The following is a 14,233-nucleotide window of genomic DNA, read 5'->3' as shown; positions in this document are numbered from 1 at the left end:
AATGAAAGACTAACATCAGAGTTTGAATTATTATTCAATAATTAAAAATGGAATACAAATATTTATTAGCTTTCATGAAAATTGTTATTTTTAAATCTATTTCATGGTTCAACTATAATTAGATCAATTATTGGTATATTTATGAGAAATTAATAATATTATTTTTTAAAATTAAATTGTAGCATTTTTTAATCGAATGTTGATAAAATTATTTAAATATAAATCAATATTTGAAATTATTTTCTTTTAAGATTGCCCAACTTTTTCAACGCGAATTAATAAAAAAATTTATTATTGAATTTTTCATCCAAATACCATTTTTTCAATATCTGCTATTGAATTCCAACCGTTTAGTTTTTAATTAGTTATAGCTGATGATATTGAAAAAACTTTTTTACTTTTATTCATTTCTTTATTTGGAATAGAAAAAATTCATCAGAAAAATTGGAAACTATTTTTTCATTTAAATGTATCTAAAAATATTAATATTTATTTAATTCATTGAAGAAAGAGTTTAATACTGTAGTTGAAGTACTCACAAAATATCTCGAGCGTTTGCCAACTAAGCATTGAATGTAGAGCATCGAAATAAAATGAAACTATTTACTATAAAATACTAAAGGCAACCTGAATAATTTTGTTCTAGGCCGAGGAATTAAATACGATAGTAGGAAATGCTTTTCGTATGGCATACGTGGCGCAGCTTCAGCGCCAGCCAATTCTCCAAGATGTGATCTCATCTCACTCAACGACGATCTACCGGAAAGATAATAAAGAAGTAAAAAACGTTTGGGTAAGTAATAATTATGAAATCATTTAAAGAATAAGATAAGAAAAAATTTATAAAATTAGATATACTTAATTATATAAAAAAAGCATAACTCAACTGGCAACATCTTAACGAATAAATATTTATATCCAGAAAGATCTTAATGTGATGTAGTAACTACACCAACAGTAATGTAACCTCACGCGATCTGTGTATTCTAGTAGGTGTCCTATTTACTGTCTGCGATAATTATAAAGTCAACTCGACATCTACTACGTCATCGTTGGAGACTTTATGTGCTCCAAGAGTCACTAAATTATCTCATATATGGTTTTATGGTGCTAGCAGTTATGCTAATTAATTATTTACAGCCTATTAACTAGAATAATATTAAATGCAGCAAAACTAAAAATCATTGATTTCGTTGGATAAACATTACATGGCATTTTAATTGCAGAATAAACCATCGGGAGGTGACAATTCAAAAGAGAATAACGGCGGTGGTGGTGGTGGAGGCGGAGTGGTGGGTGGCTGCAGGACTCCGTCCTCGAATTCGTGGCTGAAGAGTCGAACGGCGCCCACATCTCGTTCTGGAAACGGCACATCCACAGCGGACATGAACGTTCAACTTGGCAGTGCCGGCTCGCCCACGCTGCGACTCGCCAGCGTAAAGGTATGTTGATCCTCTTGTTACATCAGCGGATGAAAGATAGGTGCAATTATGTATTTACCTATTAACATTTTTTTACCTTTGTCATTTATTCATTTTTTTATTTGGATTTCAGACACCAAACTCCATACCAGGACTACGACCGTCTCATACCTTCTCCAATGTACTAGGGCCGATAACAAATCAGGATGACCCAAAGAGTTTGTCACAACAAAGTACTCCCAGTAGTGATGAAAGTAATTCCCCAACGGAACTCAACTCGTACAAAAGGCTTACCGACAAACCACCATTGATAAAACGACTCACAATGGGCCTCACTGGAGGTGTTTTAGGTCTTAATAGTGAAGACGACAGTTGTCCGCTTGTGAGTGGTAGCAGTACTCCAACTAGTCCAACAAATAGGCCACATTCTGGGGGTTACATTAACGAAGCTATCATTGACTCAGAAAATACTAGAACAAGTTATAATAAAATAGCACCTTCTGAAAGTATTGATAATACCATCAACTCTTCGATCACTAAGACTTTTAATATTGAAAATAACAGGTGAGCTACCAGTAGAGAATAATTACCAACAAGAGAATAGAATTCTATCAATACACTTAATTATTCATCCATTTTACAAATAATTGATTGTATTAATTAAGTTTCGATAGTATTCATTCATTTCATCTTGATAAATGTATTTTTCAATTTGGTTATTAAGTTAATTAATCAATTATTTTAATAAACATATTTATCCACAGAATAAGTCACAATTCAACCAACTCTGGAGTTGATACTGATTTTAAAACGAAACGACGATCGCAAATAAGTACTTCAAGTAGTTCTGTACCAGCGGACGGCAGTACTCACGGCTCGACGCCAACTCCACCGCCTCTTCCTGAGAGAACTGATAGTTTGAATAATCGCTGTGAAGAGGGTGAGCTCCGGAAGGCTCCTTGGTTCCAGGCTGGAATACCCAGGTTGGTTTATAATTGGCAAAACTTAGCTTTAGTGGTTTTAACACTTAAAAAGGAAAAAATAAACCTAGTTGTTGCCGAAATCACGGGAAAGACTTGAACCGTTCATTATAAGTTAACATCTGATCTTCAAATTCTTTGTGAATTTTTTTATTAGATAATAAAAAACATAGAAAGATCTCTTAAAAGCTTATGAAAAACAACTTGTTACGGAATAGTTAAATTCTTTAATTTGAAAATAATGAAGATGATTATGAATTATAACGAATTGAATCATAAGTAAAATAGTTATCATATTTTCTTTAATAAGTTTATTTTAAGTAAGACAATAAAATGTTGAAATTGAATTTAAAAAGTATAAGTAGATCTTAAAGATGATACTTTTGGTGATTTTTAAGTACCCTTATAAAAGTTCCTTCAGTGATTGGTGTGTTAGTTAGAAGTCTTCAAGCTCAAGTAGAAAACTTTAACTTTCATGTTAAATAAATTAGTTAAAAAAAAAGCAAAGTTGCAATTAAAAAAATACTATTAAAGTAAAACTAAATATTTCAAGTTGAAAATACCATGCTAATATTAACTTTGAAGTACAATAAAATTGAATAGTTGTTTTTAACTAAACGACCAACAGACAGCAATAGTTATAAATATTTCTAGATCTCAAAAGCACAATCCAATTATTTGCCGCGTTGGGATCAAATTTGATAGCTTGGCCGCCAACGATGCATCTCGTTATCGTTACGATCATCAAGTCGTCATTGTTGTGCGGGCGTTAACTTGGTTTTTACTCATAGTCGTATGAACCTCCTATGGATAATTTGCATTTTCATGAGTGTTATTTATGACTACAGGGAAATTACACTGGAGGTGTTGAGCCAAGAACCGGAAGGAGCTTTCATGGTACGCGAGAGCACTAGCAAACCTGGATGCTACGCACTCTCGTTGCGCGTGCCTCGTGAATTTCAACCTAGTGGAATTGCTCACTACCTTATTATGCGAACGAACAAAGGCTACAAGATAAAGGTAAACCATTTAAGAAATACTTTTTGTTTATTTTTGTTGTGTATTGAGATATTAATTATATTCATTTATTTTTATTCTTTGTAGCATAAATATGCATTCAAAAGATTTTATTACCATCATTTATCGCAATTAACTGAAACAAAAACGAATATAAAATTTATTATTCTTAATATTAATGCTGGAAGATTACTTTTGATAAAATCTTTCTTGATATATAGGCTGCTTCATATTTGCATATAGAAAATGTGAACTGCAACATTGATGCACTTTTTATTATAGATACCAGGCAAAATTATTATTCTCTTCATGGCAGTCATAGTTTTCCAAGTATTTCTCAGTACATATCTTTCCCTTTTATACTCATATAAAAATCATAATCGTGAATATTGTAGAGAATTATGGGCGCATTCTTTTATGCAGTTACTATAACAGTATAAGTAGCGGTACTTTAGTACCATAGAGATTATCGTAAAGTCATGGAAAACTTTTGGAGATGATTCTCCATGACTTCACCACATCTGCTCCAAGTCTTCTTCAAGAGTTCTCCAAATCTTCTCCGGAACTTGTACATTACATTACATCATTTCTAATACTTTTGCAGTACTTCTCTATATATTCCTGATATTCCGTCAAGCGAATATACATCATTTATAAATTCAAATAAATTAGGGACATAGTTTTCTCAATGTTTGAGATAGTACAGCATTTATTCTTATCATCATATTGAATTGTTGAGAAAGTTCAGTATAAAACACAACTATCTTTGAATATATAATGAACAATTTAATTTATAATTATGTTGAATTTACTTATTTACATTACTTCTAAAGAGAAAATAGAGTGTTTAGAGAACTCATTTAAATTGTAATTACATCAACCATTAATTATTATATTTGAAAGCAATTTTCATTTTCTTTGTAATTCTTTTTTTTTATCAATTTATTTTTTAATTTAGTTTAAAAAAAACAATAAACTTTGTGATTGAAAATAAAAATTCTAATAACGTCTGGTTTACTAGAGTTATTATATCTCTAGAATTAGCTCAGCTATATATAATTACTTTTCAAAGTTTTTAATTGGATTATAATACCATCATTTTCGTTGAAAATCTCTTAATGAAGGATATTTAATCAAGTATTATCTAAACGTAGGAAATAAATAATAAATCCAGGCTATTTGCAGTATGGTTTAGTAGAAATACAGCTGGAAAAGAGAAGGTTTTATCAGCAGAGAGAAACTAGTTTCTCTTAGCGTGAATTTGAGGGCTAAATGGAGACCACGATGATCCGACTAATCCAACAAACTTTCACGATCGGAATTTTGCGTACCATTTTGAGGATGAGACTTGCAAGTTTTGCTGAGTAAAATTCTCTGTACATATGGGGTATTGTCCACATGTCTATTTTATATGTACAAAGGTGTTTTAGTTATTAGCAATGAAAATACATAACCCATAGACACTCAAACAAACACATTCGATATGAGTTTTATGGAAAGGACCGCAGGGAAATCAAACGTATCCTCATTTGACTTTGATCATATCCAATCTCAAAGTTGTGATTATTATTATGATGATGTCTCAATGCAGTAGCTTAGCCACTAAATGACTTGATCGAGTTACTTGAAATTACTTTAAAAGTCGTAATCAACTAATTTACTAATTAATTGAAAAAGAGGATTACTTCTATGGGATTTAATTTCACCTTCATGCTCCTATTTTTTACACACTGTTTTCTTTATTGAGTATATTTTATTTATTTTTTATCCTGATAATATACACTGAAACATCTCCTGCTTTGAGAGAAAATATTTTTGTAAGATATAGATAAGTACAATAATATTTTTTAATATGAAATAATATTTTTGTTTCACTTTCTTCTATTTTTCTATGACTTTCCACTTATCTACTCCATCTTTATCAACTTTAAAAAGTTTTTCAAATATTTATAGTCTTTAATAACTTGCTCTATTATACTTACATGTTTGTAACTTTTTTCAGATAAAATGCAAATGAAGTTTCTTCGCTCTCTGAGTTTTATTTTATACACACCTAAACTTTCTTTGTGAATTTCACTTCCAAAGGATTCTTTTTGTAATATTCTTCTTTTCTCAACACTCTAAAAATAGTTACTCTATTAATGTTCAAAGGTGTCTTTTATACTATGTTACCTTGTTTAATTACAAAAAAAAATAATCTACTAAATATCAATGTAATATATTATAAATTGCAATATTAAAAAAATGCTAAATATCGTGATATAAATAAGTAACAAAGAAATTATTGAAAGAAGGGAATATTAAGGAGAAGGTGGAATTACAAAAGTCGCTTTGACCCGATCACTTGAAAATACAATAGCCTTATTGTATTGTGTTCCGGGGGCTTAAGCCTATTCAGTTGGATGATTATTATATTAAATTATTATTATCATTATTATTATTTTTTTTTTAATACAAAGTATTAAGTTCAGAATGGTCTACTCTATTACGAATAATGTTGAAGCATATCATTAAAAATTGCATTCTCTTCTTCTGATGAAAAGTATGTTTTAACAATAGGGTAGAGTGTCCACTAAAAGGACACTCTAATTATCTTTCTTTTTATATTTATAATGTAATAGACTAATTTTTTCTTAATTAGTACAATATAATATTTTATTAAAACAATAATCTGCTGTACTAAAGCTTTTATTTTAATCATTAAAATATTTTGAATGCATTTTAATTTTACGGGTAAAAACTTTTCAATTTATATAAGAGATAAGTGAAATAATTAATTAATTAAGTATAATTTTGTTCATGTAGTATATGAAGTAATACATGACTTTCTGTTCCAGGGCTTTACCAAGGAATTTACAACACTCACTTCACTAATCACACATCATTCAGTAATGCCGGAACTTCTACCATGTCCTCTATCTCTGAGTCGTTACAATCCAAGCTTCGTTAAGACAGATTCAAATAAAGACTTTGCCGACATTGATTCAGATCCTGACTACAACACTCTAGCCGATTTCAGGAAAATGATGGCAGATTTAAATGTTTAATGAGCTAAAAGTCAGGCAAATGAGAAAAAGAATAAAGTGATAATTGTGGCGATTAAGACTTGAAAGTCAGTGATAGACTGTAAGATTATTAGAACTCATTATTTATAATTATTGAAAGATACGTGATGAATTCTTCAGGTCAAATGAGATAGTAAATGTTTTATAAGAATTCGCATTTAAATTTACTGAAAATATTTAAATATTACTGCCAGATGTCTTTATAAATGAATACATTGTGTGTGGTAAAATAGAATTTTTGTGCTGAATACATAAAATACCGCAAATGTATTTATGTGGTTCCGATAGATAAACAGTATATAAAGTTGATGTAAATGTGTTTATATGTATATAAATTATAATTATTGTTAAACTTGTCACTTATTTAATTTAGACGATAAACGTGAAAAATGAATCAAAGTCTGGATAATTAAGTAAAGCCACTAATTTAGATTTTTTCTTTCATTACATTTGATAAGAAAGAAATAAGTGGTCATTTCTATTGATTTATTAACCTAGTCTTGTACAGAAGTTGCGTAAATAGTTTATATTAAAAAATTAAAATTGTATGGAATATTATGTATGAAGTAAAAAAAAACTAAGCAAGGGGCGGACCATACGCTTTTACATACTTTATCATAACCATTTCGCAACGTTGATTACGAGTATACATCAAATCATGTCTGCGTTTGGCAATATGCATTTAATAGAACATTAAATATTATTTTCGGTCAGTAAATGTTCATCGTACTATTGGATGTATTGTGCTGAAATAAAGCCCATCAAAATAGTTCATGTAATAGATTGCTACATAATTTGCTGCAATCTTATACTAAAATTCATTAATCACATGCTTGAAAATTTGTAACTATCTCAAAACTATGATAGTAATGCGTTGTATAATTTCAATAATAAAATTATTTATTACAAATCAATTCAGTTCTTTTATTTGTTTTCCTCAATATAAGAGTTTTTTTACAAGTCAACAGCTGTTTAGTATTGATAATAAAAAGTATTTTTGTGTGATAATAAAAGCTGTAACATTTATTTTTCTTCTCTGACAACATGTCGTGCTCTTTCTGGTACAAATGGAACCGAACCTGGTTTTGAATGGGCCCGGAGATTGCTTTCCCTAAAATAAAATAAAAATTAGTAATATATTCTTGGAGTTGATGGTAGGATTCATTAAAAAATTTTATTCATTATAAAAATACTTTTTTACAAGCTGAAAAAAAGTAACGTTAGTCTTTAAGGGATAACAAATTTGTATGATTATAATCTTCAATTTTTTTAAATACGTCTTTCATTTTTAATACACCTCGATTTGCCTGTGCATGCGACTATAAAGTGTAGTACTGCCTCAGAGAAAAATTTCCTTCGGTATTCAGGTAACATCAAGATCAAAGTAGTTTGTTGGAATTTTTTGTATGTTTCCGTACATCTTTAACCGTTTCCGTGAACGAAAAATATAAAAAATCAAGGGTTACTCGAAGAAATTACATTTTTTAACGAGAATAGAGATTTTTAATATAATCATACATTCCTATTTTACATAAAATTGACGAATAAAAATAAAATTTATATTATTCATATAAAAAATGGATATATACTTTAAAGTATTCGAAACATAAGTGAATATCTATTTCATCAGTAAAAAGAGAATAAGTAAAAAACTACAATAATAAATTATGAATAAATTGAATAAACAATACGTCGATACACGTGTATGCAAGTAATATAAATAAAAGAGCATAAAAAATACATACTTGCGTTTCTGTTTCTTACGTATAGTTCGTAATTCAGCTTGAGCATTATAAATGTATTTTGGAACTTGTCGATGCCTTGCAATTCGATTTACTTGGGGATGACTAGCAAATTTTTGTTTCAATGTATCACTGTAATTCAATGCAGCCTTTTCTCTTGGTTTCAACTATAAACAATCAATCAGTTTGATAAACAATGAGTTACTTTCAAGTTACAAATTCAATTAACAATGAAGAAAAAAAAAACTTACAGTTCCAAGCTTTTCTGATGCTCGAGCTTTCCAGACTCGAATATTCATCTCATCACTTCCACTCATTATATATTTATTATCAAGTGACCAAGCAACACTCGAAAGTCTTTGCATTCGTTTTGTGTGATAAATTTCTCGAGAATGTCCTTTGTTCATTTCGTATATTCGTATTGTTTTATCGTAGCTTCCTGACACAAATTCTTTTCCAGTTGGTGCATAATCTACATCTGTAACTGCACCAACATGATCCATATGAACATTTACTGGAGTTGATAGTTTGCGTGCATCAAATGTATATAAACTGAAAAAAATTAATTAAATAATTAATTATAAAAACTAATAAATTAATAATGTGATATAATGGATGAATGATAATGAATAAGAATAAATAAATAAAAATTACTTGTAATCTTCACTAGCACAAGTAAAGGTATATGCTTCCATAGGATTCCAACAAAGCTTATTAGCTCGTAGCTTCATAATAACTTTTCTTAATGGTCCTACATCCCTAGTATCATATAGTATAATACTTCGATCGCTTGCACAAGCTGCAAGTAGATTTGTCTCTACTAAATTGAATTTAACATCATGTAAACTATCAACTCCCCATTGGAAACTTTTAATAGGTTCATTTCTGGTTTCTTCCCACAACTGACAAACTTCTCCACATGTTGCAAATAGAGGTTTGTTTCGATGATGTGTAACACCAGTTAAAACATGCTGAAAATATTCATTTAGTGAGTTTGCAAATTTTTAATTGATGTAAATAAATTATTAACTACATTTATAAAAGGCTTTGACAAACACACCTCCTTTTTTTGCAGCTTTATGAGCACACCTACTTTTAAACCGGAACATATTTTTTATAATTACGTAAATACTGTACTATAAATAATACCATGTTAACAAGAATATCAATATGTTTAATTTTTTTTTTCAAACAATTACTTAATGATTTTTACTGTATTATCGGTGTTTTATGGCTGCTGTAATCCAGGTGTGTCAGTCCAAGGTTGGATGTTATTCATTATTTATTTATAACTTACTCGACTGATTATTGTATTGGTTGGCTCATCATTTGAATCATCTGATAAACAATCAAACTTCCAGGTTTTTATCGTTTTATCATCACCCAAAGTAATAAAATGCTCAATGTCTTCTGTGAAAGCAATGCCTCTCACAATTCCATCATGTGCTAAAATGGTTCTTTTACATTTACGGAACGGTAAATTCCATATTCTGACTTCACCATCAAAAGCACCACTAAGAAACATTGACAATTGTTGAGGATGCTTGCAAACACAGGAAACTCCATCTTTATGGCCCTCTAAATTCCCTATGAATGGTTTTGCAAACACTTTGTCAAGTTTCACAGCATTCAATGCTCGTGTGTATTCTCTGGCGGCTTCGAAAGGATGTAAAGCAGGATCATAATTCCTGGGAACTGCAAATAAATATAAATATGGTTGTTATTTATATAATAGACGACTATTTCTAGCATAAATTGAGGTTAGACTTGTGTGATATAATCTTACCTTTATGCAAATCACGTTTTGTTTCTCGAAGATATTCATCAGGATTCCTAGTCAATACTTTAACCTTCATTCTAATATTATATATACTATGAGCACATTTAAATATAAAAAATACTTTTATTTAAAAGAAAAAGAAGACTTCACAAGCGTCGTCAGCACACACGTGGACTAAAAAATGAGTATTGTCGATAGTTCAACGGAGTAAACAAAAATGGCGATTCACATTCGTGGCCACGTGACCTGTCAAGCCTGGAATTACTGTGAGCGCGAAGTTTGATTTTTTATTTTCTTTTTCCAATTTTTTTTCTTATCAAAAAATATTCAATATTAAACTGTATAAACAGATCAATGAAAATATATGGAGATCAAAATGAATGTAAAAAGATCTATTTTATTTTTCACTGATTCATTTGAGAGCGTAAAAACGTTACAACAAGAAAAATGATTATTACAGAAATGACAAATTAATTTTTTTTTATTCAGCATAATTAATATGCATGATAGCTGATTTTTTGACGTAAGCTCATACATTCTACTTCATCAATTTTTAGAGTATTTACTTTAACATTGATATCTTCTTCTAATTGTATTTGGACTTTAAGTAAATTTCGTAAAGTATTATGGGCCTGTAAAAAACAAATTTGTTTGAAGTATACTTTTTTACAAATAATGTAGATATCAAAAACATAATTAAAGAAGCCTATCAATTTTCTTACTTCATATAACGTATTTTGTAATTTTGCAACAGTTTCTTGAAGATTGGTTACTTCCATCACAAGTTGTTTTTCAACTTGATCACGCGTTAATTCCAGATTAGGTCGATGGCATCTGTTTCCTAATCGCGTGTGTGCCAGTGCAAGGAATCCTTCCTTTTCAGCAATATTCTTTTCCAATCGAGTGATGTTCTGATTCATAGCATTTACTCGTTTTATTACCTGATTATTTTTATGAACAGTATTATAATTAATACAGTGTGTAAATTTTTTGCAAAGATAAGAAAAGAATCAAATATTGTTAAATAATTAAGTACTTCCGCATGTTGCTCTTCTAGAGAAGCTTTTATATTTTTAGTTTCTTTGATCCTGCAATTAAATGCATCATTCGTGGCATCTTTCTGTTTGTTCAAGTCATTAATAATTTCTTTAAGAATATCATCAATATATGATCGTAATAATTTGGTACTTTTGAGCTGGTTCATGGCCGACATTACCACTTCATTTGTGTGTAAATTCCATTCTTGTTCAGTAATAGTCCTATATGAGAAATTTGTATGATAATTAGTCACATTTTCTTTGAAAAGGAAGAAAAAAGATTTGATGTAGTTACGAAATATCTAGTGGAACTTTTCCGTGATAGATATTAAGATTTAAACCAGTTTCTTTCAATTTGAGATTTTTCTCATCCAGCTGAATGCAACGATCCTTATTTGCTAGATCTCCATCCAAGTAATACAAGAGTGACTTGAGAATCCGAATTTGTTCATTTGTATTTTCCAGAGCTTGACTGAATATTTTATTGGCTCCAGTGATGAGACTTAACTCCTTTCTAAGCTCTTTCTCAACTTCATCGACTGTCAGGTCAATACCTAATCGATGTTCTCTAGTAAAATAGATAAATTCATTAATGAATGATAATTGAAATAATTTATTATTAATATTTACCTCAGCTCAAGACACTTTTCGCAAATTTCAGCAGCATTTTCATTTAAAGCTACTAGAGCATCAGTCAGTCGGGTTTTATATACCTTTAGAGCATCAATCTCCAGTACTATATTCTTACGAAGAGTTAAAAGCTCTCCTCTTACAAATTTCACATCAGCAAGTTTCTCTTCGAGTTCTCGATCAGTTGCAATTTTATTTGTCTTTGTTATTTCCAACGTTGCTTCACATATTCGCTCCGATTCAGCTATTAAATTTTCTACTAATTGACATTGAGTATGATATTTTTGGAATCTAAAATATTTTTCCTTTTTTTAATAACCATTTTAATGGAATAAATTATTTGAGTAGATTTTTTTATTGTAATAATTGTTGAACCTTACCCTTTTTGGTTATTATTATACCACTGATCGAGAGTAAATTTTTGAGTCGAAGCTGGAACCACTGTGGATCGATGCAACTGAAGAGCTTGTTGTTTTTTAGACATGACGAAAGAAAAAATTCTTTACCAATAATTATAAGACCAAAAAATAGATTGAAAATGTTTTAAAAAAAATACTAGCATGAATTGTGTGGAAACTACTGATGACTTATATGGTTATTACCATGGTTACATAGTATTTATTTCTATTAGGCACAATTCCTCGTCCAAAAATGGCTAATCGATACAATTTTTTGCACGAACAAAAAAAGTGCGATAAAAAACTTTTTTGAAAATGACATTTTAAATTAATGAGAAAAAATAATTAGTAGATATAACGTTGCAAATAATTTTTTTTTCGAGAGGTTCAAGAATTTAAAAATAAGATTTTATAATAGCTTGTAGAATTCATTAGTATTGGCGTCGATAATCCAAATAATGTTCTGAATATTATTCTAATGGTGAAAAAAAGTTTGTTAAATTATTTCGATATATTGTGTCATATAGAATGTTCTGAAAATACTCAGTATTCACGTAGGTGATGTTTTCCTTGATATTTTTATAGCCAACTACCCAGCGTACCTTTAGACCATACACTTTAGAAGGCTTAATGGATTCAATCAGATTCAAAATTAATTATTTTACAAGGGTATCAAATGAATTCTTCTGATGTAAATAATGAAATCAGATGATATACATATCTTCTACTCTAGTAAAGTATGCCAGTCTTGCCAGTAAATGAAGTTATTATCCAGTCATGGCTGACTACAAAATCATTGCTGGATAACTTCGTGCCAGTCCCAATACTGGCCCAAAAATGGGTCTATTGTATGTTCCTACTAGGGTATTTCCTCAAATTTAATTAATTGAAAATATAAAAAATTAGAATAAAAAAAATGATTCGTACAACAAACATAGTAAAGGGTGTAATAGTTGAATAATATTCAATATCTTATCATTATATGATACATTATTATATATAAAATTAAAAAACTATAAAAATTACTTCGATTTTCTCATGTGGTAACAACCACCAAGATAAGAAGGCTTCTACCCTAATAGCCAGCTAGATGACGTAAAAATTGTGATCAGACTTACGTCTGTCTGCTTTAGAAAAACGGCAGATACTTATGTAAATGACAAACTTAGACCAACATACGTAAATATGCCGTCAGTTTACGTTGATTTGGCTCTTAGAGTACTTTTATAATACTTCTTGGATTAAATTGACGATCTACGGTAAATTAATTTATCTCTGCCTTTATTAATGTTTTTTCCTGAAGTGTGTTGTCCTCAAATGATTGAAAAACCCAGCGTAAAAATTCAAAAGATTTTCTCTTTAGTTTTTGTATTTCTCACTTTTTAAATCATCTTTCTATTTTTCTCTCTTTTCTCCTGTCTCCAATTGCCAATTTAAAAACTTCTCCAGTAAATCAAATTTTTTCTCATGTATAAGTATTTTATCAAGTCTGATGTGATCTAAACTACTTTTAATAGATTGCCTTTCTTCAGGAGTATTGGTTTACCAATCTAATAGCTTATCGGCCAAATAGAATTGATCATTTTTTATAAGATCATCCCAAAAATTAAATAATTTACTGAAACGTTTTTTTTATCTTCAGATTTAAATATTTTCTCTATGAATTGATCTAATTTCTCAAATTGATCTTCTAGTATAAACTGTTTACATGAATTGTATCCAGATTTTATGTATAAATCTCTGTTAGCTGCAATTGTAGGATCATCCAAAATTAATTCGAGACTGTGTAGATCCATTAGATTTATCAAATCACATATAAAAGAATGCTTTGTAATTCGATTCGATAGATTCTCTTTAATAGTTCTTGGAATAACAAGCCAAGTTTCATGTAGTAAGCTTCGGTTTTTAATAGTTTTTCTAGAATAGCCTAACTTGCTATCCACAATTATTTTAAATTTAATTGCGTCAAGGATTTTAAGGACCATTTTTTCACGTTTATAGCTTTTGTATTGCAATACATCTTCTAATATAAGTATAAAATTTTCTTGCCATGGCCATTCAGATAATACCGTTTTCAAAATTTCGTATATTGAATCTATGGATGTACAATACAATTGTATTTTTTCGTTCAAAAATCTGCTCTTATAATCCTCATTCATTTGG

General features: G+C 29.6%; 3 protein-coding genes across 10 annotated transcripts in view; 1 reads left to right on the top strand and 2 right to left on the bottom strand.

Annotated features, from left to right (window-relative positions):
* Nucleotides 1-7,060, top strand: part of LOC118073177 (tensin-1-like) — a 156,009-nt gene extending 148,949 nt beyond the window's left edge. For all 8 annotated transcript variants that reach the window (XM_035093513.1, XM_035093512.1, XM_035093511.1 and 5 more), the window contains 6 exons: nucleotides 647-793; nucleotides 1,227-1,442; nucleotides 1,555-1,985; nucleotides 2,186-2,404; nucleotides 3,250-3,421; nucleotides 6,256-7,060. In XM_035093513.1, the coding sequence (XP_034949404.1) occupies nucleotides 647-793; nucleotides 1,227-1,442; nucleotides 1,555-1,985; nucleotides 2,186-2,404; nucleotides 3,250-3,421; nucleotides 6,256-6,465 (1,395 nt within the window). In that variant the 3' untranslated portion in view covers nucleotides 6,466-7,060. The remainder of the gene's footprint in view (nucleotides 1-646; nucleotides 794-1,226; nucleotides 1,443-1,554; nucleotides 1,986-2,185; nucleotides 2,405-3,249; nucleotides 3,422-6,255) is intronic.
* Nucleotides 7,061-7,382: 322 nt separating this feature from the next.
* LOC118073179 (DDB1- and CUL4-associated factor 13) lies at nucleotides 7,383-10,200 on the bottom strand. Its single transcript, XM_035093520.1, has 6 exons — nucleotides 10,012-10,200; nucleotides 9,523-9,920; nucleotides 8,880-9,196; nucleotides 8,477-8,777; nucleotides 8,229-8,392; nucleotides 7,383-7,594 (listed from the first exon to the last, which is right to left on the bottom strand). The coding sequence occupies exons 1-6, from the start codon at nucleotides 10,079-10,081 to the stop codon at nucleotides 7,507-7,509; spliced, it is 1,338 nt and encodes a 445-aa protein (XP_034949411.1). The 5' UTR covers nucleotides 10,082-10,200; the 3' UTR covers nucleotides 7,383-7,506.
* Nucleotides 10,201-10,499: 299 nt separating this feature from the next.
* Nucleotides 10,500-12,156, bottom strand: Tektin-C (Tektin C). The gene is made up of 6 exons (XM_035093721.1): nucleotides 12,053-12,156; nucleotides 11,673-11,963; nucleotides 11,338-11,610; nucleotides 11,042-11,264; nucleotides 10,728-10,946; nucleotides 10,500-10,637 (listed from the first exon to the last, which is right to left on the bottom strand). Exons 1-6 carry the CDS (start codon nucleotides 12,154-12,156, stop codon nucleotides 10,500-10,502), a joined length of 1,248 nt encoding a protein of 415 aa, XP_034949612.1.
* Nucleotides 12,157-14,233: the final 2,077 nt, after the last annotated feature.

This window comes from Chelonus insularis, unplaced genomic scaffold, assembly GCF_013357705.1.
Source record: "Chelonus insularis isolate UGA/USDA-ARS -01 unplaced genomic scaffold, ASM1335770v1 scaffold_277_pilon, whole genome shotgun sequence".
Taxonomy (NCBI): Eukaryota; Metazoa; Arthropoda; class Insecta; order Hymenoptera; family Braconidae; genus Chelonus; species Chelonus insularis.
The sequence above is the reverse complement of the archived record's forward strand: the minus strand, read 5'-3'. Positions and strand labels throughout refer to the sequence as shown.

Excerpts from the sequence above, each read along its gene's own strand:
- LOC118073179 (XM_035093520.1), bottom strand. The coding sequence starts at position 10,081 with ATGAAGGTTAAAGTATTGACTAGGAATCCTGATGAATATCTTCGAGAA. Across the intron at positions 8,393-8,476 it reads CATCAGAAAAGCTTGGAACT|TTGAAACCAAGAGAAAAGGC; the intron begins GTAAGTTTTTTT and ends GATTGTTTATAG. Across the intron at positions 7,595-8,228 it reads CGTAAGAAACAGAAACGCAA|GGAAAGCAATCTCCGGGCCC; the intron begins GTATGTATTTTT and ends ATTTTATTTTAG.
- Tektin-C (XM_035093721.1), bottom strand. The coding sequence starts at position 12,156 with ATGTCTAAAAAACAACAAGCTCTTCAGTTGCATCGATCCACAGTGGTT. Across the intron at positions 11,964-12,052 it reads TATAATAATAACCAAAAAGG|ATTCCAAAAATATCATACTC; the intron begins GTAAGGTTCAAC and ends AAAATATTTTAG. Across the intron at positions 11,265-11,337 it reads AAAGTTCCACTAGATATTTC|GACTATTACTGAACAAGAAT; the intron begins GTAACTACATCA and ends TTTCTCATATAG.